The 27473-nt window shown below is 41.3% G+C and overlaps 1 protein-coding gene across 1 annotated transcript; it reads right to left on the bottom strand.

Moving 5' to 3' along the window:
- Positions 1-743: 743 nt before the first annotated feature.
- Positions 744-27200, bottom strand: brd7 (bromodomain containing 7). Its single transcript, XM_080729854.1, has 17 exons — positions 27104-27200; positions 26152-26351; positions 25785-25878; positions 25285-25342; positions 24809-24953; positions 24373-24483; positions 23497-23678; positions 18771-18888; positions 18014-18089; positions 17709-17816; positions 15563-15698; positions 12283-12394; positions 11832-11879; positions 6458-6548; positions 3019-3162; positions 1910-2053; positions 744-875 (listed from the first exon to the last, which is right to left on the bottom strand). Exons 1-17 carry the CDS (start codon positions 27150-27152, stop codon positions 808-810), a joined length of 1884 nt encoding a protein of 627 aa, XP_080585980.1. The 5' UTR covers positions 27153-27200; the 3' UTR covers positions 744-807.
- Positions 27201-27473: the final 273 nt, after the last annotated feature.

Genomic DNA, 27473 nt, shown 5'->3' with positions numbered 1-27473 from the left:
GATCTGCTACTTTTTTATATTTTTGAATTTGAATCCTGAAAAGTAACCATTTTGGACACCCGACAGAAATGATAGCATAGCTTTGGTGATCCATCTCTTTCAATGACTATTAAATACTTCTAATGAAAGCTCATGCCCAACTAGTTTTTAAACTGAGAATTTCACCAAATTGAATTATTTGGTACAAATATAAGAGGGCGTGCTTTATTGTGATTATCGGCACGCCAGCATTGCTGCAGGAACGAGCCGACAGGCGAGTTCCGTAGGCAGGGCTGAAGTGCCGATAATCATAAGGCACAACCCTCGAGTGTAATGTGTACTTGTGTAGTGCTGTTTTATTTTATGAGACCCGTTCCATAATGCTCATTATCATCATGGGTAGATAGCCATTTCAACTAACCAGATTGCTTCCTCGGAACTACCCGTTGTATAGAGCAACATACACAATACACATATACATCATTGCTCCAAATATTCTATCAGTATTGAATTAAACAAGAAATCTTTGACTAGGTCCTCAAACAGAATAAAGTATGTAATACAAGTATTAACTGTTTGTTTTCTATCTGTCCCTTATAAATGTAACTAAACCACATGACAAAAAAAGGTTGTGTCATTATTACAGCAAATGTATTGTTTTGTCAAATGTTGTTCTTGACAAAGAAAAGAAAAAATACATCTGCAAAAAACTGTCTTTCTATAAAAAAAAAGGTTTATTGACTGAAATGCATACAAATGTCACACAAAAAGCACCTTTTGTACAAAACATGAAATATTAAACAATCGCAGGTGTTTAATTGGATATCATTAAACAGCGAGGAGTGTTGCACCCTCCTGAGTACACATGGTGTCCATGGGCTCTGCCAGCTCCTGCACTGGAAGAGGAACAAAAACACCAAGAAGGTCATCAGCAATTGCTTTATTATTGGCATTGTGTAAACTACAGTATATTGGAATTTAAAAATCAATTTATTTTTATATATATTTATATATTGAGCAATAAGAAGAGCAACAGCAATGGGACAATCATTTTCCCATTAGAAAAACTAACCAGAGATGTATGTCACAATTGATGTTCACTGATGTTAGGGGCTGATTATAGCCAAGGGGGGGATGGACGTGCCAAAGCAAAGACCTTCCCCATAAATGCATTGGAAATACCAATACAGTACACAGCCATCTGCATGTCAAGTGAAACGTTTAGCTGGGATGGAATCTGTGCTGTGGTCTTTGAGAGGCTGTGCTGTGTAGGCCTGTCACAGTTATTACAGAATGATCTGCTATCTACAAGCTCAAGCTCTGCTATATGATCTGCATCAAATTATTGTCTTAGGAATGTGACAAAAACTAAAACATCTCCATGAATTGGAGGCTTCAAGGTGTGTGTACCTGTGGTGAGATCTATGAGAGGTCTGTCATGATACACCTAAACCTAAAACACTTGTTTCTCAATAAGTCACTTTTATTTGAATAATAACAAATAAGAATGAGAATAACAACGGCACTCGTGTGGAACTACAAAATGAGTGTCATATCTCACTGGGAAGCCAAAATATTTCCACACTTTTGACTTGAAGCGGGAGGGGTTTCCAATTCTTTCATTTGTTTATCATCATTATAATCTCTGACTTCAGCAGTGGCCATAGTGAAATGGAAAGTAATGCGGTCTCTCTCTCTCTGTGTGTGTGTCAACTCCTCCGTGGTCTTTTTCCCCCTCCCCCATCGGAAGCATGCATAAGCGGGATGCACAGAAAAACAATAACAAAGCCTTGTGGCTCGGACGTGCAAATGCAGAAGTGAATTGCGTTACGGTTTGTGATTTCGCTTCACTGAATTGAACGTTAATTTCGATACATTTTCGGTTCAAATGGAGAATGGTGCCAGCCTTACTATCTATGTGTAGTAGTACCTGTGGTGAGGTCTATGAGAGGCTGGCAGGGCTCTTCTGGAGGTAGAGAGATGCCCATGGCCCTCCGGATGCCCCACACACTGCTGACGTCACACGGAGCCACCTGGCTGGTGAGCTTGGCCAGGTTCCCAGTCACCTTCTCAGCTACAGACACAGACAGACGTTCAAAGATATTAAACTATTATTTTAGTATTCATGTTGAACAAATTGTCTGAATTCCCCCGTAGTTATCAATGACGTAAGACTATAAAAGAAAAACTTCACATGAAGTAAAAACAATAGCTCTATATTCTGATCATAGTAAATCATTGCTGATGAGTGTTTGTCCAGTATCAAGAGTCTCCCTGTCGCTCCAGCTCTTTAATAAACAGAAAATTCATTTTCAGGTTGGGATACCAATTTCATCCAATCAGGAGAGAGCACTCATAAAAGATACAGGATAAACAAGTGAAATGTGAAGTGATGACACAAAGAAATAAGCTGATTGGAACTGGAACACTACAAAATTGAAGCTGATAAATGGGTAATGTTTTCTGATTGGCAGAGATTGGCAAACCACCTGAAAATGTTAACTAAAGAGCTGGTGAGATGGGGAGATCCCCGTTACTGAACAAACACTCTATAGCAATGATTAATATCACAATATAGAGCGTACTCTTTTTAAATATATAATTTGCCCAAAATGTAGTTAAAGAATTAGGCTTTGCAAGTACAATCAGTTCAATTCTAAACCACAGAGGGAGACACATGGCTTCACAGGCAAGCATCTTTTATCACAATCTAATTTCTAGGCTTCAAAAATATCAAAAGTACCAGATCGACAAGCTGATCGAACTGACTTTTTTTTTTTTTTTTTTTGTGACGCTCTAGTACGATCAAGTAGTGCATTCATTTACATTTACACAAAAGTTCGAATATGGAGATAAGAGGTTTCTGCCCCGACAGGACCATATGAAAGAAACCCTTCTGAAAAGGGTGGCGAAGCCGAAGGGGAAATTCCCCCATCTGTAAGGATAGAGGTGAACAGAAAAGTGTTGTTGATAGTCCTCAGATGAATGGAGGGGGACAGACAAAGGGGGCCATGCACATGGGGTAGTGGAGTCACTTACCCAGCTGCAGCTCCTTGGCAGTGGGAGCCAACAGACAGATCATGTTAGGAGGCTGCTTGGCACTCAGCCGCACCTGCTGGGCTTCCTGGAGCTCACGCAGGAGCTTTGTGGTGTCGTCCAACTTCTTCTGGAAGTGCAGGGCCTCTGTGATGGTTGAGAGAGAGAGAGAGAGAGAGAGAGAGAGAGAGAGAGAGAGAGAGAGAGAGAGAGAGAGAGAGAGAGAGAGATATAAGAGACACACACACACACACGTTTGTTTTCATTGTGAGCAACGATGATTTACATCGACTACATTCAAGCCTTAACCCTGAACTACAAAATGTATCAGCCTTTAACCAGGGCCGTGCAGAGACCACTGCCCAGGGACAGCAACCAGCTCAATTGATCTTTATTTTATGTTATTATAAATAATTGTGGTTTATAAAATAAATTATAAAAGAAGTATTTGTTAGAAAGTTCTTCTTGATAAGGGCCACAGTTGTTGGGCCCTATGTTGGTTATGATGAATATGAATGCTCCCAATCTAGCTCTTTCCTTCATCTCCTACATCAGCCTCTGACAGAACGCTGGCAAACAAACCACACAACCTTTTAAAAGAAACCACTCATTATTTGCCTGCTCTAGGCTAGCCTAGCAGGATTCATATTAATGCGGCATTCTGACTAATGGCCGATTTAATGATTTCAAAGACAACCTTTCGACCATTGTTACGCAGACCAGTTTGTTTTCATATCCTTCTAAAACAAATATCTACATTTCCCCCGCTGTCAGGCAAAAACCTTGTATCTCAAAATGTCATCTTCTTAAGTTTTGTTTTCATAAATGAATGCCCCATTTTAAAAATGGTCAAATGACCCGTGTCATGTGAAACTAGCTGATATACACGATCACGTGTTGTAATGCAAGACAATATGAACTTGTAGATCTGCTATGTTTGACTTAATATGTCACCCCCAGAATATGGATGCTGGAGTGCAAAACTGCAAATGGTAATATTTTTGTGTCAAAAGAAAAAAAAAATCACATTTCCCAGCATATGTTGGCTGGCAGACAGTAGGATGTTAGTTTCAGGTAACAGGTAATTCAACGCGCGACAAGTCTGACAAGGTGCTTAATCATGATTTGACCTTTTTACCCATTGCATCGTATGACATGTGAATGAACCTACAAGAACCTGCAACCTTTATTCACAAGTTTAATAAAAAAGAAAACATCAACACTTGAACCAAAATTAGTAATTGTTTTTCCACCGTTAGGCATCTGTGTCTAATTTCTTAGTGTTTTTAACCAGTCAGTCTCCCAACTAAAACAAATCCACGGTTATTGGAAGGGTTTCCCACGCCTCGAGTAGAACTGGTTCAAGTTACTGAAACATGGCACCCAAATTTAGAACTATGAAAAAAAGAGTAAAGCCGCACACTTGTAGCTGCCGATGCACATTTATTAGGACAACACAGAATTAATGAGAAACCAACGATTCGGACAGACAAGCTGCCTTCTTCAGGGTTGTTCTGTGATGTCCTAATAAATATGCTTCGGCAGCTACGAGTGTGCGGCTATACTCTTTTTTCATAGTATTTGTCCCGTTGGCCGGCACCTCACAAGGACTGGTGTGCTGTGCACTTTTTTGCTATTAGTGACCCAAATTTATAACAACATGTTTCTTGTTTAGAACCTGCCTACATCACACTAGTGTCTTTGATGCATTAACGAGCATCACCTGGTCACAGACACAAACACCTCCAACTCTGGAGTCTCATTTTTCTCTTCAAAAGCCCTTGAATATGATGGAATATGATTAATGATTACTGTGATTATGGTAAGCTCACATTTCATATCACACTGATCATAATTCACTAGCCTCCTAAAAGAAAACGTCATTGGCGGACCGGATTTGGCCCACGGGCCGCCAGTTGAATAGCAATGATATAGACTATGGACAAGACAAGACAAGACAAGACAAGACAAGACAAGACAAGACAAGACAAGACAAGAGAAGACAAGACATGTATTCAAATGGATTTGGTTCCATTTGTAACTCTCAGAGTTACTCAACCTTAAAGGGCCAGTTCACCTCTGGGACAACCAGATCTTATTTTATTGTTGTTTGGGACACGATCAACACAATCATGATGCATCATATGATGCAAAATGCATCATCATTCATGCTGAAATACTAAAATATCTCAAAACACAGATTGAACACAAAAAATAACTCAGGATTGTCTTGATCTTGTCCCAAACAACAATAAAATAAGATCTGGTTGTCCCAGAGGTGAACTGGCTCTTTAAGAGGCCATTTGGAACCCCATCAAGGAACCATGAGTCTTTCCAGAGAGCCAACATGCACAATATCAGCATCATGACTCTGTTTGACCAGAATGGAACAGAGCCTTCATTATCATCGTTGTTAACACCTGTGAAGAAGTGAGGAAGAGGCCCAATTTATTTCCAATCTGGCTGCTGTGCATAGAGCCCATTGTTTAGTTGACCTTGTACCAGTGCACTGTACCGTCATGAAACTGTGCCTTTTCCTATGCAAGCTATTGGGAGAATGTATGGTCAGAGATAAATAAGTTACTATGTTATTTTTTCGAGAAACATGTTTTCTTTTAAAAGATTATTTATCATAGATTACATCCATTAGTCTGATTAACTTCTTATAAGTCGTTTCCTATACTTTATTAACATCCAAAACTAGAAAGATGCAATTGGAAATTGCAAGTGTGGTTGCCGTGACGCGAATTTCGCAAATTAATTCCGTCTTACCATTTGAATTTTCCCCATTGAAGTCAATGGGGAAAATTAATTCACTAATAAATGAATGGCCATATATGGAGATCTGTGTCAGACAGTCCTTGTCCCTTTTATGGCCATATATGGAGATCCCTGAAGTCATCAATATTAAGCCCATATCTTGGAAAGCCCATATATGGATATGCTGCTGTGTCAGTCTCATGTGGTCTATGATGTCAGCCATCTCCATATTTGGGAAAAGTAGAATTTTGATTTAAAGTCAATGGAGAAAATTAATTCACAAATACATTTATATAATTTAAACAATATAACATCTCTTAGCAAAATAGCATGCATGCGTGTCCCAATGAAACCGATTTGACATAATTATGGCTCAAGTGCATGCCACCAAAACTGTGGGAGTAGTTGTTGACAAAAAAAAGTTTACTTAGGAGACGATCGAAGATGGAATAAAGTCAGACTAATAAAGTACTATAGTTTGGTTGCCCTAATAACAGAACTACAAGCTCACAATGCATTCCATCGCGACACATTGTGCTTGTAAGATCATCTACAGTATTTTCGCCATAAAAAAGACATTTTTGAAAGAAACATTTCCCCAATTAATCATTTTAACAATATATTAAATTGATTAGTTTGATTAAGTATTATACACAATTAATTCCACAACCCCAGACCTCACCTCCAGACAGATGGTCATCAGTGATCACATCCAAGCCCAGCCCGCTCACAGCTTCCAGTCTACTGCTGTCAGCTTCTGCAGCTTCCACCACCTGAACACCAAGGAGAAATGATCACAAAGGATTCTATTAGATTATAATAGCCTCGATGCACAGCAGCCATAATGTAAATAAACTGGGCCTCTTCCTTAGGGGTCCCTGAAATGTAAATGTTTGAGAACCACTGATTTAAACAACATTAGACAGCAAGCCTCTGTGATTTTAGAGTTGGCTATAAAGAATAGCCGATGTACAACTTTGTGCCATGCCCCAAGCTTGTACATCTGTAATTTCCTTTACATTTTTGCAAAAATCTTGGTTTAGAACTACTGTTTTAGAAGGTATTTGTAGAATCGACCTCAGGTACTACACTTGTAAGCTCGTAGACTATTTTCAAATGTGTGCGTGTGAGTGTCTCGTCCGTGTGTGCTCATGTGGCCTAGTCGCTTCTTTTGAGCTAGTTTTCGTAAAGGTCAGGTTGCTTGCTTCTCTCACAAAAGGTGGAAACAATCCCCCAAAAACAAGGCCAAAGTCGCTTATAATAATCAGACTTGGCAACACTGGCCAGTGCACGTCAGTCAGCCACTGAGGTGCATTCCACAGAAAGACAGCTGACACTCGGTGGGACCGGGCCAAGCCTTGTGTGTGAAGCACCTCTTTAGTCATCGCCACTCCCTCGCTCTCTCCAACAAAAATGAAGATATAATGAAATGGCTCTAACATCCATGCAGACGCCCTGGGGAGGGGAGGGGAGGGGGGGGGTTGAGGCTAAACTGGACAGGCTCCAAACACAGCAAACATCCCAGGACAGAGGGGCTGCTGTGTGTGTGTGCCTGGGCTGAGTGGGTCAATGTGCGTCTGCTTCCTGCACCTCGCTGGGTAAAAGGAGCGATTCAAGCAGCCCAAGGCCAAGAAGAGGCATAGAAAAAGGAAAACACAACTGCCTTATCCACCATCTCCCTCCATCCTGGGGGAGAGCATTGTTGCCATGTCCGCTTATAATAAGCAACTGTTGGCTTGTTTTCCTGTAAGTGGCTTGTGCTTGTTCTAAAGTGTAGTTGCTAATTTCGCGCCAGGGACCCCCATACAAGATTTGTGCTGTGATTCTAGATTAAAAAACAAACAAACTTGTAATGTTTTTTTTTTAAACAGCAGATCTACAAACTCACAATGCATCACAATCTGCTTTCAAATAGATGTGTGTGTTTGTGTGTGTGCGCTCATGTGGCCTAGTTGCTTCTTTTGGGCTAGTTTTTCTAAAGTCCTGGTTGCTTGCTTCTCTCGCAAAATGTGGCAACGCTGCTTGAGAGTGGCTGAGCAGCGGGGCGCTCATGGGGTGAGGTAAGGGGAGCCGGCGGTGTGTTCTAAAGGGGAAATGTTTTTTCCACGTGTTGGATTTGTTTCACTGCAATAAGAATCAAGACCCGACGTCACGCCGTGTTGACACAGCTGGGTGCCATGTGCGAAAGCAAAGTCTGGTGACTTAATGAGTTAAAAAGGTGTTTTACACATAACGTTATGTAACCAACCGTGCTTTATTTACCTGCAATAAAACAATCCACCAGAGAGAGGGTTGTCAGGAGATCAAGACTGGCCTTACACAACCTCTGGGCTGAGGTGAAATGGGCAGATTAAAAAAATAATAATAATAGAAGCAGTGCTCTTCCGAGTACAGGTCTCCGTAGGTTTTATTGTGGCTGATGTGAAGTCTTCTGCCTTTCACGGCAATCGGACACTGCATTAACTGTTCTGCTGCCCTTGACAGTCCTCACCGTCATTGAAAGGGTTAACACCATGGCGCCGTTGACGGTGAGGACTGTCAATCTTACTCAGGGGTTAAAGCAAAAAAAAATCCCGAGACGGAAATGTATCCCCCCCCCCCGCGCTTGAAAAGCGTCTTTTTATCGTTGCACAAATTTCTGTTGCACACACAAGAAACAGGCTCCTGGTTCTCTCACCGTTTGACACTAGGACCTGAACGGCTTTCCCGTCAACCTTTTCATCCAGCCAAGCCCACCTCCATTTGTTTTTGACCGCACTGAGCACATCCGAGCCTTATTGTCGCTGGCTCCACCCAGAACTCATGTGCAATTCCAAATAACGCGTCGCTGACTGAACCGATGCCACACGTGGGTAATGTTATGAGAGAAACACTGCGATGCAGTGGAGAAATCTCCGCCTACCTATTGCCATGAACACTAATCACTCATGATACGTTGCTAATCGGTACCAATGAAACACCACCCCGAAGTATTTCATTAGCATCTGTATGGATCACTTTTGTGAGTGACAAATAAATCCCCTCGAATCTCTGATTTGCAAACATAACAAGTGTTCCGTTGCTTATTTTAATGCAGAGAACGTAAGCAAACCATAGACTGTAGGAAGCAAACGCGTATTGTCAATTACTGCTGCCCCCTGTAAACACATATTTAGATAGTATAGCCTACCTGCTGTTTGGTTACATGTAAAACTCCAGTGACTTCATCTTTTGACACTGCCATCCATCCATTACAGACAGAGCGACGTCTCATTCCTTTGCAGCGTGATATAATAACACCACCACTCATCAGCGTAGGTCCAAAAAGTTTAACAAACTTCCAAACGGTGTACATTGTTTAAGCCACAGGAGCATGGTTTTCTATCATAAATATGAACTTTAGCCAAACTATTGCAAGTAATCCAAGTGATGTTTTGTTTATCCAACTGACAGCATGCATCGTCGCAGTTAGCTTACAGCAGCAACAAGTAGCTACAGAGGCATTTCCTCTCAGTGTAGGGCGGATTTCAAAATAAGAGCCTACGTAATCCGATCAAGTCAAGTCAAGTCACGTCAACTGGTTTTATTTTAAAGTCTACTTACAGGAAGTAGTTGATCTAAATTAGAACTACATGACACACCAGCAAGTCTACGCACCACAGTAGTAAGTAACTGATGCTATTATAATTAGCGCAGACGGTTCAGCTTTTTTTCTTTTTTTCCGAAACTTCTCTGATCTCATAAATAGCCCCTAGGGAATCCTCAAGACGGAAATCCGTCCCCAGGACGGAGAACTTTAACCCCTGTCTTACTGTATATACAGTAAAGTTATTATTACTTACTGTACGTCGATCCGCACCCGCCCGCATCGGTAATGTCCGCGATATGTTTACAACGCACGTCGGGCGTGCACGCGAAGTGTACGTCCTCCATAGTAAATCCATTGAGAGGCCCATAAAGAGACTTCATTTACTCCAAAAGAGACATTTTGAGCCATTTTGAGCCAGGTCTAATGTAAACAATACACACGGCTGGGCGCAGCCATGTTTCTCTTCTGGGCTCACACTGTCATGTGACTAGATGACGTAATCGTTGCCGTCAAGTGATAATCCAAAAAAACTTCAAAATAATAGCGGCGGCCGACGGAGGAAACGGCGCGGCACCAAGGCATCTAGCAACCTTCAGATTAAAAGGCAGTAATTGAGGCATTTTGTTCCAAAAATGTGTTTAGCAAAGGTCGACCTTCTGGTAGTACTATAACAGGCCAATGTCAAAAGGGTGGCATTATTCCTTGATTTTTCACAGTGCCAAGATAAAAACAAAACATTCATAGAGAAACAACAACAGTCCATTCAAATTAATATAAAAAAATACAAATACAATAAAACCAAAGCATATAAATAGACGTATATAGACAAGACATACATATTATCGAAGTAACACAATTGAGACAACCAAATGTGCAAAACTAAGGAACGGCCATGGAATACAAATACGTTTTCAGGAGTGATTTAAAAGATGACACTGACTGAGCTAGCCTTAATTCCATAGGCAGGGCATTCCAGAGCCTGGGCGACCGGGCCACAAAAGCCTGGTCGCCCATGGTGACAAGACTAGTCGAGGGAACTTCCAAGATAGCCCTACCTGAGGATCTATGGGTGCATACCGGCCAGTGCGGTTCCAGCATATCAGAGATATACTGTACAGTAGCTGGGAGCCAGGCCTTGCAGGGTGTTAAAAAGTAATCAGTAAAATTATCTTAAAATCAACTCTAAAACTCACAGGCAGCCATTGAAGGGCAGCTAGGATCGGTGTAATGTAACGTGAAGTCTCCTAGACTTTTGTCAGTGATATAGCTGCAGTTGAAGACTTTTTTGGGGAGTATAGAGTTGCAGTAGGCGTGATGATATAAATGCATTAATGACTTTTTCAAAGGTCTGCAAATGATAAAAAAAAAAATGACTTAATTTTAGAAATGTTTCTCAGTTGAAAGAAACAAGACTGTACAACTTTGGTTACCTGACAGATTGCAAAGATGTGATGGTGGAATGAGATGGGCCAAATAAATGTATTTTCTGGCATTTCTGGATTTGAGGCATTCTCTTCAAAACTAACCAATCCTGCCAACTTTGGGAAGCTAATCTTAGCCAATCTGGATGGAATATGGTAAATCAGACAGATCCATGTTGATCACACGGAAACCAATGGGTGAAGTCACTGTTCCATTTTTCACAGCATGAGGTGAATGCTTAGGTTCATGTGGTCAAATAAGGAAGTAATTCTCAACCTTTTTCATTGTAAAGGACCCCTGTTTGATAGTAGCGACATTAAGCAGACCGTTTCTGCTACCGCAACGTGAGGCGGGACTACGGCTGCTATGACGTAATCGCCGTAGCGATCAAAATGGTTAAGCAAAGCCTCGGCGGCGACGGGTTTCCACCCCTTTCATTGAATGCTTTGGTTCCCATGGCGACGCGTACACGCAGCAGACGGAGTAGGCGCTACGTGGGAAGGGACCTTCTGCCGTAGTAGAGGCGGCCGCGGCGACGGCAGGTTGATCTATCGAGCGCGGATTACTTCCGATTACCGTTGTCATCTGCCGTTGCCGTAGCGTTGCTTAAACTGGCTAATGTCTCTGTGGGGTGGAAACCTTGTATGTCTAAAACTGTTAGTTTTCAGGATTCAAATTCAGAAATAGCAAAAGTAGCAGATCTACAAGCTCTAAAGGCTTTGTTTCGCACCAGTATTTGCGCTGGGCGTTCATGTATGAAACAAAAAGTTAACAAGATAAGAGGTTTCAGCCCGACAGCAACAATTTGCATTAGTCCACAAATCCCATTTGATAAAAATATACGTATATTTATCGTTGCTGGCAGGCAGAAAAGTTGCAAAAGTTGCCAATCTAAAAGCTCATAACATGTCAGGATGCAACACATAGTGAGCTTGTAGATGTCTTAATTTTGAAAGTGGTTAAGTGTACAGTATCTGTTTTATAAACACACTAATAAAGTGACCAAGTAAGACTGTACCGTAATGGCAATAATCAAGTGCAATGTATGACTGAAATGTAGCATTACCTCCATGTCATTCCTGTCCTTCTTTGTTGTCATTGGCTCCTCCTCCTGCTGGACAGCAGAGAAACAAAATTATTAACAAACTATGACAGAAAAAACAACTACTGAAAAATATATCCTTCTAACAGTCTCATTGGCTTTACTTTTCTTGGCCAGGCACCTTGTCTCTTAAAAAGGTAGGGTAAGTGATATTGTTTTGTTCAAATAAGTGTTGGATAGCTCTACAGTACTCATCAACATTTAGTAAAGAGAAAATATTCAGGTCAGGATACCATTTTCATCCAATCAGGAGAGAGAACTAAAACAGGATACATGTTGAAGTGAAATTTGTAGTGATGACACAAAGAAACGAGCAGACAAAATTGGAACACATTAAAACTGAGGGTGATAAAAAGCTGGATACTCTCTCTTGATCTGACAAAATGTCCAGATTAATTTGCACAGTCCTACATACCGGCACAGTGACCTTGAGGCTTTTGGAATGTTCTCCGTTGGTCAGGGCATCCAGGAGGTTGTCTGCCAGCTTGTACGTGTACTCCTCTGATTTGGTCAGGAATTCAGAGATACTGCACACACGCACACACACACACACACACACACAAACACAATTATACGTTTTTTCTTCTTCTTCATTGCATTTCTTCCTACGTGCTCAGAGTCACAGAGGTACGCTGTGGTGTTGCTAGATGTACTGTACCTATCAGTGACATCATTGGCAGGGAATTCACGCTAATGGAAACTACAGCTTCTCTCTTCCTGGAATGTGGAAGTGTTAAATAGATCTATAGTCTATATTCTGAATATAGAGCTGAATATTAAGTAATCGTTGCTATAAGAGTGTTTGTTCAGGTGTCTCCCAGTCTGTAGGTTGGGCTCACAACGCAATGCAACGTGTTGCAAGCTTGTTAGTCTGCCATTCACATCACATTACTTCGTGCCGTGCTGCGAGCTTGTACATATTGTACATATGCTATTTTTTTAATTGTTTGAAAAATGTTTTATTTATTTTTTTAAAAACACACATCTTCTAAAAAAACATTTTCAGTTTATTTATTTTTTAAAACACACACATCTTCTAAAAAAACATTTTCAGATGGAGGGTCCGCGGCCAATCTGAAAAAGTTTTGCGAACCATACGCTTATAATAGGCGGACAAGGCAACATCGACCATAATGATGATAATAAATAATAACACTGATCATGAGCCCTAAAGGTTGCACAATTGCTTTCCAGCCTCCAGGCTCTACTACGTCACAACAGTTACAGAGAAATAACCCAGTGTTCCCCTATAGATATTATTCTCAGGCCATGAACCCTTCTGAGGTTCAATTGTGGGCCACAAGTTCACCACCAGTCCCAAACAACAGCTGAGAGACACACTGCTGTGCTTTAGCTGAACCTCAAAGTAATTACACAGAAAAACTTCCCAGAATACTGGGGTCAAAGCAGACACAACGTGTGGTTTTTAGGTCAAAGCCAAAGCCCAACAATGATAAACAATCACCTCCTTACAGTACACTAAGCAGGAAGACTAAAGAGTCATCTGAAGGCTAATCACCTAGGAATGCCTTAGGGCCGTCAAAATATTCAGTTGTGAACTTGTAGATCGACTATTTTCGAATAACCAAAGTGAAACATGGTTAAAATAGTTCAATTGTTCCTCATTTTGATTCGGTACCCACTGGAACACCCTCTATGACCCCTGGGGTCGATACTCGCCAGACCCCACTTTTAAGTACTTGTATATTTTAATCACTTTAGTCTTATAGGTGAGGTTGATGTAAAAGTTCTCAACCTTTTCGGGATCAGGGCCCACTTGAACACCCCAAAAGTGTTTGCGGACCACCCATCTGACCACTTGAGTTTTTTTCTGCCATGAGTTTTCATGATGATCAATTTATCGATTGTGTTCCGGCTTGGATCAATGGAACTGACATATAACTTAAAGTTCCTATTTACCGCTATCGCAATGAAAACTCATGTTGCATTTTTCTTTTACATAAATGTTATATTAATGTTATATATTATCAATAAAATCCATTGAACTTTGTCAATTATTTGGGGACCCACTTGCAATATCATTCAATAAGAAATTACAGGTGCTGAACAAGCCCCCAGAACCGAGAGGGAGAAGTGAAGCGTTTGACATGGTGGCCAATTCTGCTACTGCAGCTTACTATGCTGGGGCCAGACACATGAACAAGCAAAAACAGTTTTAACCAATGAGCTCGACTCACAAGCTTGTGCACGGAGGAGACACTACTGCGCATGAGAGATGACGTTTAGAGGCCCCAACATTTCCCAACCCGGAAGAAGGGGTAAAAACTAGGGCTGGGTTCGGTAACCGCCGCACCGCCGTATCGCGGTATACCGCGGCCTACCGCGGTGTCAGGGTCCTTACCGCGGTCAAAAAAGACAAAAAATAGGCTATTTTTATTGAGAACGAGCGAGTTTTAAAACGGGGGAGAAGCGAGGACCGCATGCGCTTCATGCCGCTCTGCTCTGGGCCGCGCACCACAGGTTTGGAACAATTGGAAGCTTGGCCCCGCCCGTCACAGTCTCCGACAGAGAGTGAGACACAGTAGACACTGGAGCAGTGCAGTAGCCTCGTAGCCTCAGAAGCGTTAAACTTTCTCCATAATCCACACGACACAACTCACACAAGTATGTTTATACATACCTCGTGGCCGTTTCTTTTTTTATTCATACGCGCGGAGCGCGAGGACTAAAACCGAAAATGAAACCAGCGCTAGTGAGTACTTTTACAGTATAGCGCGTGTGCCCGTCGTTGTTCGACTACAACCTTTTCTGTCAAGTCTGGTAACTAAAACCTGTTTACTATGTTTATATCACCACTCAATCAATGCGATTTGAGACGTGAGTTTGCATAATCACAGACCGTACACAATCACTATACCCGTCTCATCTGGTTTGTTCACAAATAGCGTGCAGTGTCTGAAGCCCCAGTAGCCTACCAGTGGCATCAGTTCAGAAAAAGCTAAGGTATGGCAACATGACAGACACCAGTCATGTTGCCATACCTTAGCAACAGGCACGATGAAAGTACATTTTATTATTTCCCCCTGTAGCCTAGGTATGGCAGGTGCCATATAGCTTGCCATACCCAATTGACGCCTCTGTAGCCTACGTTACTATAGTAACCCGACACTGCAAAGATCTACAAGCTCAGAACGCGTTGCGAACGCGACGCGTTGTGAGCTTGTAGATCTGCTACTTTCAAAAGCCAGACCCACTGTGCTGTACGGGGAACTCGAGCAGTCGGGCTTATAGGACCGTGGAGAGACGAATTTTGGGCAGATGATAGGAATATTTTGTCTTATCGCCGAACCTTAATTAATAGATACGGGGGTGCGGTAATTACCGCAATACCGGCGGTAAATGGGAGGACGGTAACCGCGATAACAAAATGTTGATACCGAGCCACCCCTAGTAAAAACTAAGTATATGCATTGGACTGGGTGAGCAACTCCATACAAGTAAATGGCCGGAGATTTCCGGTTGCCTTTCTATTATACATAACTCTATGGTGCTGAACAAAAATATGCACACTGGAGAAGGAAGGCAAGTCTGTGTCTTAGCTCCCAATAGAACATTTTATTTAGCTTAACGATAGCTTGTCAAGCAACCTTTTCTACTGGGAGCGAAGACACAGTGTGCAGACTTTCCTTCCTTCTTCACAATACCCTCGCCCACATAGGTTGAGAATGCCATACCTCTCTGAGCCCTGCAGGCTGGACTCCTCTCCATAGGAGGAGTAGACCAGGTCCGACTCTTCCTTGCTGATGTTGGCAAAGCTGGAGTCGTAGGTGGGAGCGTAGGAGGTGTACGGCCCGTAGTTTATGTAGGCCACTGAGGACACAAGGAACGTCATTTGAAAATGCATGTAGATTGTTTATCTATCAGTGTTTTATACTGTAACAGTAACAGTGGTTCTCAATCTGTGGGGTCAGAACCCCACAATTTTAAGACCTTTTTTGCGACCGTAGGTCGCATTCACTATAAAAACCTGCCGCTCCTGTGCGTGCATGCGTCACTCCTCATGTCACGCTCCATATATGGTCAGGTCCGTCTCATCTGGTCTATGACATCAAACATCTTTGAAGTCAGAAGTCAGTCATCTCCATATTTGGGAAAATATGACCAACTTAAACAACCAACCAGATCTGTGAAGTGAATCTTTTTGGTTAAAGTTGATCCCATGCCAAAGTGTTAGCGCTTGTCCAGCAGTCTGCTGTTACCCAGGCGGATGTGTGCACACAGATGTTAGAGTGAGGTCGCTTCTCGCCCTTTGGGCGTCTTGCTGGTAATAAATAAACAATTAGAATTTATACTCTTTGGTCAAGTTCTGTCTGAAGACATACATGCTTTCCTCCATAGAATGAAGAGGTGGCAGAGAAAAGGACAGAGAGGAAAGGTCATGGTCTTAACATTTACAATGTTTATATTATAGAAATTCTTTGTTAAATGTGGTCATGCGAATGAGACTGTGTACATGTGATTGAGGGCCATAGAAATAAACATGACTTCAGTCTTTTCATGGGAAAACAAATATCTAGTAGTCTGCAAACCCTCCCTCTCTGAATGAAATAAGTTAAAACAAAGACCTCTTATGCTTATGTTGTAGTACAGTCACTACAGTGGTTCTCAAGTTAACTGTTCAGGCCACGACCCCCCAAAATAACGATTTTTGAAATGAGGACCCCCCACCCTGAGAAGCAATTGGAATTGTACGAGTTGAGGCATTTCATTTAGTTTGACTCTGTTCTACAGATAAATATTGTGAAAATAGCAGATCTACAAGATCAGCCATTAACACATTAAACGCCCACGTGGTGTCAACGCGCCAATCTCTTTGATGTCTACGTGTGCCCAACGACGCGTTGACGTGTTGTACAGTAAACTATACTGTACTGTAGCTACTGCACTTGGCTACCGCGGTGATGAAACAAACTCCATTTCCCAACATGCAGCGCGAAATCACGTCACCAGGACGTGCTGTCGGTCTCGTTGACTTCCTGTTTAGCGGCTGCACAAAAATGCAGTTTTCTCCGGATTCTTTTCCTTTTTTTTTCTCAAAACGGCGGCCTCTTCTACCGGCCGTAACACAAACACTGTGGCTTAGAATTGATAAAAAACGGTCCTGACTGAAAGAAAAGATTTTCGCGAAATAAACAGGACATACTTGGATTACATTTATTCTGATTACTTTTCTCGCCAGTACTTTCGAAGGTAGGTAAAATGGCAGGTTGCCATGGGCACCAGCAAATTAAACGTTGAATAATTCTGGGCACCCGATGTGTTAAAAAAAAAGAAAGAAAAGAAAAAAAGTAACCTCCTTCTTATCATCTGACAATTTGGCCAATGTTTGACCAGTTGTTACTATAGTTTGTTTACTGATTTGCATTACTTTTGATGCAGTAATGGTCTTTTTTAGTTTCATTTAACTTATTTTCTTATTTTTCTTTTTAAAGTATTAAAATGTTTTTTTTTTTTCCTTCTTTAAAGTACCTTTAACTGGGGACAATCAATCAATCGTACCAACTAATATACAACTCAGGCATATTTCTTGGAGTTACAGAATGGCGAGTTACCCTGACCAATATGGTGGTGACATACGGTGCGATTCAGTCAGCATTCTGGGAAATGCCCCCTGGGTCACAATTATTGCTGTTGTTGGGCAGAAACCCAAATCTAACTTTGTGTTTTTTCGTAAATGAACGTCCTACTTGATCATACTGCAATGTCAGACAAAAATATAAAATGTAGGAGATTCACAAGCTCGAAAAGCTTGTTTCACAAAAGGTTAGAATATGGAGACAAGTGGTTTCTGTATGGTCCATGACATGTATTTATAGCTACCTGGAGTGGTTCTGTTCCTCTTGTCCTCCCTGAAGCCCTGCAGGCAGTTCACTCCACTCTGCAGCCTGGTGGACATCATGCCCAGCCTCACTGGACAGTAGCCCACATCTGTAAAACACACATACAGTTACAGTACAACACCCTAGTCTCTCTCTCTCTCTCTCTCTCTGAGATGTGGACAGTAGCCCACATCTCTCCAACACATATACAGTACAAACACCTTAGTTTCTCTTGCGCAAACGCACACACTATATATGTCCTTATTTATAATATTCTTCCACTACCACTTAGTTTATGTCACCTACCTCCAACTGATAGGTCCACTGGGTTGAGGATGCCCAGGGTGGTTGAACCGTCAGTCTTCCTTCTGACAAACTCCAACTACACAAAACATGAATGACAATGGGGGACAATATGCAAATAACATTTTTCAATCTTCTGCAACTCAGTAAAACAAAAAGTAAGTAACGAGTACTAAGCGACAAATTGAAGGTATATTTTCCACATTAAAGAGTACAGTTTGTTTTCTTATTCTCCCGTGTAAACACCTTTGACTGTTTAGAAAAGTGCTATAAAGTTGATGTATTATTACAGTTATAGAGACCTGGGGAGGACTGGATAGAGATTCAGGTAACATGTACCAGTTTATGTGGTGGTGGAGGTCTACCGCAGTATTAAAGGTAAGACCAAGAGATTTATGAAAAGCTTCTAGCCAGCTACCATCAGACAGCTGAACAAGGCCTGAACACTGCCTGTCACCAGGATGACCTGAACACTTTGGTCTTGGTGTGTAATAGGAATGGGACGATATGAAGATTTCATATCACGATGATTGTGACAAAATAAATTGTGATTTACGATATTGTGATAATCAAAAGCCATTATCCTGGGGCGGAATATTTCCCAAAAATAGCAGATCTACAAGCTTACAACATGAGTGCATGACGGAGGACGATATCACAATGAATTAAATCTCCACGATACGATTATCGTGAGTGTTTTTTATCACGATAAACGATAATATCGCTTATCGTCCCATCCCTAGTGTGTAACAGCTCTCACCTCACTCTGGAGCACCCTGTTAGACAGCTTGCCTCTAGACTCTCCAATGAGTTTGCGGATCTCCTGCAGCTCTTTCTCTGCCTTCAGGGCCTCCTCCTTAGAGTCCTTGTCCTGCTGTCTGGAGATGAACACACAAAGTGGAAGCTCACACATGACGGCTTCCGACTAAAAGGATTGCCCTTTTTTTTTTTATTACAAAAGCATTTCCATTTTGACCCGTAGGGGGCTTTCCAAATGCGCAAAATGTAAAAGCTTGATTGAAAAACATGATTTGTCAAAAATGAAATAGACATGATCTCAAGAGTGCAAAATTAGTGGGAAGGGACATATATGATCATAAACACAGGATGCGTTCAGCACCAAATTTGAATTGCATGTTGCATAGCAGCCTCCAACTCTATTTCTCAGTGGCGGCCACAACCTACGACTCGCGTCGAGGCAACCACACTTGCAATTTCCTGAAATTGCACCTTTCTAGTTTTACCTCACCTGAAAAGTATAAAATAGTGGTTAAAGCTTTGTGAATGGGAAGGAGTAGATGTGAAATGCTGACCTTCCACTTCTAGTCTCTGACATCACTCGGTTGCATACAATAAACCTATTTTACAAACACAGCAAGTCTTTGAATGTATGTTTCTGTCTGGTTGTGTGTGTGTGTGTGTGTGTGTGTGTGTGTGTGTGTGTGTGTGTGTGTGTGTGTGTGTGTGTGTGTGTGTGTGTGTGTGTGTGTGTGTGTGTGTGTGTGTGTGTGTGTGTCCCAATTGTAATTAGTTTCACAAGCTGCCCACTGGGCGGGGCAACAGAATGCCCAGAACCACAAAGAATTTGCCCGTGAGGACTTTTATCCCATCTGCCCTTCATTACTTTAATGTGAATTCCTACCACATATCCATCAGGTACAGCACTGCACAGCAGTGAATGGAAATACAGTACATAGCATACAAGTCCAGACTTTTTTTGAGTTATCCTTTTGGCCTAAATGTTTTACTGTGCCATGCCGTTCACATTTTTGAATAATCAATCAATCAAAAGCTCTTTTAAATTGTCCTTGTTTGTGCCGTTTGATTGTGGATTCATTATTCTTCTTACTCAGGATGGGACGATCTTGGGTCTCTGCATTATGTTAAGTGTCTTGAGACAACTTGTTGTGATTTGGTACTAGAATAAAATTTGAATTGAAAATTAATTTCAGTTTGTACTAGACCCTGACTGATAAATCCACCATTATTTTAGACTATATTGGCAATCTGCATTCTGAAATTATTTTGACAACGTATCGTGTACTACTTGAAAGCAATACTGCACTTTATTCACAACTCACTTTAGCACAGCATCTTTGCTAAATCCAGTATATTTACTTGCATTGTTATGTGATGTTTAATGTCCTGTCCAAACAAACAAATCCGCAAGCGTCCGCAGCGGGAATCGAACTCAGGACCTTCTAGCTGTGAGGCGACAGCACTACCGACTACGCCATGTGCCCCCCCATCTGTTTATTTCTATGTATCACAGCATTTGTAATCTGTGGTGACTAGAAATCAGACCCAAATATGTGGCATCAGTAGTTTATACATTCGACAAAAATCAAAAAGGTGTTTTGTGTGTTTAGAAGCCACAAGTCCCAGTACATTCCTAGGGTATTGCACCAGAGCAGAAACACGAGGATGTTGTGAGTCAGTGTTGTACCTTTGGGGACAACGCCCAGGTTTTAAAAGAGTGCGAGCATCGAACGTCTAGCGTTTGAAACATGGGAGACATGCTGACTGACTGACTGCAAGACGGAGCATGCTCAGCTCACAGAGGCATTCCAAACATGCTCTGCCTCCGGCTCCTTGGCACAATTTAAAGGACTGATTCACTAGAGGAGGGGAAAAAGGAACCAGGGGCCCGCTGAGTTTTTCTTCAGGTTGTGGTACTGACCCTAAACCCTGTTTTGGAGTTTGTTTCCACCAGATATACAATGAAAGAATTTGGTAAACCCTGGTATATTGGATATGACGTTGCGTAAGATATACAGTGCCTTGTGTTTGTCGTTTTCTTATTCGTCAGCTTGTGGGTCATATCGTTGATGTCGGGCAGAAACCTTGTCTATCTCCATATTTTTTTTATATTATTTTTGTAATGTATGCCCGTAGTATGTCATACTACAGCATCACACAAAAGCATCAAAAGTAGCAGATCTACAAGCTCAAGTTTGTAGATCTGCTACTTTTGAATTTGAATCCTAAAAAGTAACACTTTTGAACATATGAGGTTTTCACCCGACAGACGATAGACATTTCTGACCTTCCATTCGGTGACATTGCCCTCATTATCACTTGTTTTTAGAGTCGGCTAGCAGATACCTCTTGACATGACAGGTTTACATTTGGCTTTTTTTTTTATTGCTCTACTTTTAAGTTTGGCGTATTGCTCTAGTTGTGTAAAATTCTGTTGTTCTGCTCAGTTATATGTACTGCGGTCTCTGATATGATAAGACAAATAATCAAATCTACCCCTTTCAAGGGTACTGTACTACATTTTTGTCTAATGAAATATTCAATCAATCTGTTCAATCTGTGATTTGTGATTTAATTGGGAGGTAGCCAGTGCATGGCTGCATGCTTTCTTTATAAACCTTTTGCATGCATGTCCACATGCATTCCATGCATTCTCTGGATGTCCTTGGATTCAATCCTAGGTCAGCCTTCAAGGCCATCATTAATAATAATAATAATAATAATAAAACTTTATTTGTATAGCACCTTTCATGACATGAAATGCAGCTCAAAGTGCTTTACAGAGCATAAAATGAAGCACACGTGCTTAACAGAGAAAAAGTAAAATAGAAATAAAAAATACATAAAAAAAGAGATAAGTAAAATGATTACAATAAAGCAAGAAAAAATAAAAGCATAGAACATTGAAGAACAATTTCAGAGCCGTGCGGACGTCAATAGCAGCATAGGGATTAAAAAATTTAGCTAAAAGCAAGAGTAAAGAAATAGGTCTTGAGCTGTGCTTTAAAGCTATCCACCGAGGCTGCCTGTCTTAGGTGTAGTGGTAGTTTATTCCAAGCTGTCGGTCCATAGAAGCAGAAAGCTGCTTCACCATATTTTTTACATGTCATTGTTGGCACCTCAAGTAGGTCTGCACTAGAGGACCTGAGTGGGCGGGTTGGAACATATCTATGCAGGCAGTTATAGAGGTACGAAGGTGCCAGACCATTTAGAGCTTTATAAACAAGTAAAAGAATTTTAAAATCAATCCTAAAAACAACCGGGAGCCAGTGTAGCGACGCTAAAACTGGAGTAATATGTTCTCTTATCTTAGTTTTTGTTAAAACTCTGGCTGCTGCATTTTGAACAAGTTGTAATCTGTCAGTTGTTTTCTTTGGCAGACCAGAGAGAAGTGCGTTGCAGTAATCAAGCCGAGAGAAAACAAAAGCGTGGATCAGCGTTTTTGCATCGTTCAGCGACGGTGAAGACGACCCCAATCCCGGCACCCCATGTGTATGTGTATATCCATTTGTGGACATGTTTTCAGCTCTGCTTGGCACTCAGCATCAAGGGTTGGATTGGGGGTTAACTCTCTGAGAAATACTAGTGTTATGTCCAGGGGGTCTACTTGTCACGGCCTCATGCTACAGAAACAGGAGATAGGCTCCTGCCCTCTGGGTCACATGTTCCCAAGGCTTCCAATGGATTCAATGCTACAAGTTCCTTACCCATGTAGCTCTCCAACCCTGCACTGTCTCACTGCTGTGTCTCACTCCCAAGCCAGCAGTCTGACTACGGGCCAGGGCTGGGCGATATGACTTAACTCAATATTGTGATTATTTCAAACTTTTGCCTCTATACAAATGTTTCTGTGTCGATTTGTTGCTAATATATAAGAAATTAACTCATTGAATGCCAAGCAAGGCCCAAGTTTACTGAGTTTTTTCCCGATGTCTCTGCGTGCCACGGCCCTAGTTTCCCAGAGTATAGTTTAATTAAGATTTGATTAAAAACAATCCAAAATCGGATCGCCAATCCGTGGGTCCTAAATTCCGGCAAAATGCATTTTTTGCCGGAACAACCCATTTCTCTGTGACCACTTCCTTTGTAAACAACACTGTTCCTAGCTCAGCAATCGTAGCATGGATTAAGATGGGGTCTTTTGTAATCGCGAACGGACCACACGAATCACGCACGATGGACACGCACGCGCCTACATTAAAAAGTTAAGAAAATCGTAGCAGGCAACCGTGAATGTCACGGTAGATAATTAACTACTGGGTAGAATACGGTTACAAGTTGGGAATGACAATTGAAAAATAATTAAAGATTCTTCTTAACCCCATTTAAAAATCTGTCAATTTAGATTTTGACCACTTTACCATATTTTATACGTTTGCTATTTATGTATAGCAGATCTAGCTGATCTACAACTACATCTACAACTCAAAATCTTTGCTTCAAAATATTTTGAGAAGGGGGGTCCACTGCCAAATACATAATTTGGGGGTCCTGACATTGACATGAAAATGTTTCAAGCTCCACTGATAAAGCAACATACGTCTTTCAGATCTTTTTATTTTATTTTTTTATTTATCAGTCCGAGGTCTTGAGTTGGGTTAAAATGGGTAAATTAACTACTGGGTAGAATACTGTAAGTTGTGAGTGGAGAATGAAAATGTATAAAAGAAAGAAAAATGTAAAGAACTGAAACAAAGCCAAATTTCCCTTGTGGAAATAAAGTTTACCTTGACCTTGGTGTGCCAACGATGGGGGATTGGGAGCTCTCACTGGCATCCGTGATGGTGTGCCCGTCTCTGGAGAGGTCCCGACTGGAGGCCCCCCCCTCCACCTCCACCTTGCCTGGCTTGCCAGAGGGGTCCAGACCCGACATGAAGTCTATGCTCTGCTTCAGGCTGTCCAGCCTCTCCTTTGACACAAAGACAAAAGGGAACCGTTTGAGAGACAACATAAGAGTACTGTATGAATGGCACCGGGGGATGGGAACATAATTGTTTATTATAGTTTATCGTGATAAAGGAGATTTTAATCATAAACTACCGGAACTAAGTTGGCTCTGTAATTGGACCAGTTTTTTTTGCCGCCAACACCAAATCTCTTTGCCCCATATCAGATATACAAGCTTGCTGTGGTTCAGGTAACATGCAACAGGTGTATGTGGTGGTGGAGGTCTACAGCAGTATCAAAGGCAAGACCATCAGGTTTATGAACAGCTTCCAGCCAGCTGAATTATAATTTGACATGTGTCAGAGTAATTACTTGTCGATGAAAACACATTGTGTAATAATGACAAACTGTGATGATGACTGAAAGCTTTTAGGAGGAGTATTATTTGGAGACATCTACCACCCTCTGCTGTACAACTGTGGCAACTGCAAGCAACATCCTCCTCCAAAAATATACAGACTCACAGTGCGACCTATTGTTAGCTTATACATCTGCCATTTGTTTTTGTTTTGGACCTATAATAAATATAAAAAAAGGTTTGGGCCTTAAATGTATGTATGTGTGGGTTGACATAATAATATTTCCAAATCACTCACAGCCCCTAAACGCGGTTAACAGAAGAGTGTTTAAGTCATCTCTAGTGGTTGTGTTCCTACCGGGCTGAGGATCTTCATTCCAGAGTGCAGCAGCTTGCGTGCAGCTTTATGGAAGATGGTCTCAGCTTTGTTGTACTTCATGGCGTTCTCACACATCACTCTGAAATCCTCCTGCAGCAGCCACAAAAAGTCATGTTAAGATATTTACTCTCGTAAATGGAACAAAGCAAGCACAGATCTTTCAGAGCGACCCAATACATAAATGCATTTCATACATGGTGAGTTCCATACGTAGCGTGGTCACATACGAGTGCTGGTTCAGTGTGATGTGAAAGTTTAGCTGCGCTTAGTTATTTAGCTTATATTAGTTATTTATTAGCTGCCATACAACCCAAAGGAAAGATACAGTAGCTGACCAATCAGTGCCAGTTTAGTACATTCACAATCTTTTTATCCCTTTCCTCAACCATGTGTGTGTAGGAGGGTGATGAGAGACCTTGAGTTCATCCAGAGACTGGTAGTAGTCCTTCCTGACTTTGTCCCTCATAGTACTGAAGTCCATGGGCCGCTTGATGACAGAAGAGTAGCCAGGTGCAATGAGATCAGTCACTGGGAAGTAGAAGAACGCACTGGGGTCTTTCCTATCTCACACACACACACACACACACACACACACACACACACACACACACACACACACACACACACACACACACACACACACACACACACACACACACACACACACACACACACACACACACACAATAATGCAGACAGAAATGTATTACAGCCATACTAGGCACACTCCAACATGTAGTTAATATGGGCAGGCTTTAGATGACAGTATAGCCTTTGCATAAATTAAAAATTAATATAAAAATATGTTTTAATAATCGATTATTATCCTCAAAGATTATTATTTGAATTATTATTCTGAACTATCACTACCAATTAAGAATAATAGTTCACCTCTGTAGCTGTCTGATGAGCTGGTTCAAAGCTTCCTGGAGAGGGCTTTGATCTTTCTCTGTGAAGAGAAATACAATTAAAAACCACATCAAAACCTAAGGAAATGGTTGAAGCCTTGAAGGTCTAAACATAAGGCGAACATCTTAGCATCGACACATTAAGTTATTGGGGGAGGCACACTCAGCTGTGTGAACGTGCAAATATACTTTTTTCAAAGGGAGCTGAGCATTTCTTGTCATCTGTAGACTGATGCTTGACATGTGCTTATCTTTTCACCCCATTCTGTTGTTTGTTTATCTGTTAGGAAAATGACTTGAGGACTGGCGTAGGCCTTGGTGATTATTCTATTATTCTATAATTTGTTCCATTAATCGAATGATGTGTGCACCCTACTGATGACAATCTTTACAGTTATTCAAATTACTATAGTTAGCATTATTCTCTCTAAGGCTGTCATTCCTTGACCAACAGCAATCGTTTATCCAGTTCAACAGTGTTACCTTCTAGCTTGTCCATTTCCGAGCGGATGGGAGTCCTGTTCTGTTGTTCCCGCTCCTCCCAATCTCCATCTTGTCCCTTCTTCTTCTTTCCCATCTATAAAAAAAAAAATCACAGAAAATGACGATTGTTAAGGGCAAAAAATGGAGAGAACTTATAACAGAGGCCGTTTCGCTGAACTTATAATGCATTATGACCAGCACTTAGAATATGTCAAACACCTGCTTATAAATTGTTATGCATAATTATAAACATTTATAACTAGTATTATGAAGCCTTATAAGTGCATTGTAATGTGATTATAATGCATTATAGACCCGACCTTTAAATAATGTGTTACCCAAGATTATCCCTGGTCATACACAGTACCTTCTTCTTCCCTTTGTCGTCGGCAGGAGATCCAAGGGTCCTCTCCTTGTCCTTCTTTTTCTTCTTCTTCTTCTCCTTGGGCTTGTCGTAGTCCGATGTAGGCTTGTTGTCCTCGTAGAAGTTGTCACGGCTGGAGCTCCCGGTCGTCACTTCATTTCCAGCCACTTTTAGCACTAGCTTCAGTGGCCTTTCTCCATACTCTGCACACAAACAGGCAAACAATCGACTTTTAACAGCAGCCTCTGTGGCCTTTCTCCATACTTTGCGAACAATCAACTTTTAATAAGATCACTTCCGTGTCCCAGGTGCAGGACAAACAGCAGTATCACAAAAAGAAAAAGCAGAGCTTTTGCAGCATTACCAGCACTCCAGCAGTGCAGACTTTGTTTTTGTGAAACAATCAACCATTAACAAACACCAGCTTCAGTTTGACCTTGCAAGTCACTATGAGTATTTATGAGTGCTTCTATACTAATTAATTACCAGTGTTATAAGCAGATTGCAATGCATCAGATTCATGAGTATGTTTATTATTGTTTATAATGCATTATACATACATCATGGCATTGCTATCTATGTATGCCATGTCTGTTTGCTATGATAGCAAGTGTTACCAAAAGCAAAAACACACACACACACACACACACACACACACACACACACACACACACACACACACACTATATGTTAGCCCTGAATACAGGACGGTCCTGTATTCAGGGCTAGTACTATGTATGTATGTAAATAAATACCATTGCAGTTGGGTAATGTTGTTACATTAAATGCATTTAGATTAGATATGTTATTCGAGATTCAGATAACCTGCAGATTAAGACAAAGCAGCTCAACCGGGTTAGCTTAGCATGTTAACTAGCACTTATCTTGCACACACACGCTAACAGCATGGAGACCGCTATAGAGGAGTGTTGACGGGCTGTTAATACTGTTTTACCTTCATATCCATGTTTCTCTGACTTGTGCTTCTTGTGTTTCTTGCCCATTGTTGTGTTTTGGTTTATCAACACCAGCACCGGCTGCTTGATCTTTGTGAGCTCTGTAACCCGGAAGGACAAACTCAACAAGAGTTCCTACAGTGTTACACCTACATTGGTGACCAATCGTATGCCATAACCCCATAATCGAGTTTATTCGATGCTAATATCGCCATACAAGATTTTATGTCAGCGATTATTATTGTGTGTAACTTGACAATGTGGCACTGGCCGTCTTTTCAGATCAACTTTACACAATGACAAATTAACGAGGCGTCACTTGATTCGATAGGGCACCAATTCCAGTGTAACTTGTTACTTCATTACAGC

The sequence above is a fragment of the Nannobrachium achirus genome (genome assembly GCF_963921795.1).
Source record: "Nannobrachium achirus genome assembly, chromosome: 7".
NCBI lineage: Eukaryota > Metazoa > Chordata > Actinopteri > Myctophiformes > Myctophidae > Nannobrachium > Nannobrachium achirus.
This window is presented reverse-complemented; position numbering and strand designations above follow the sequence as displayed.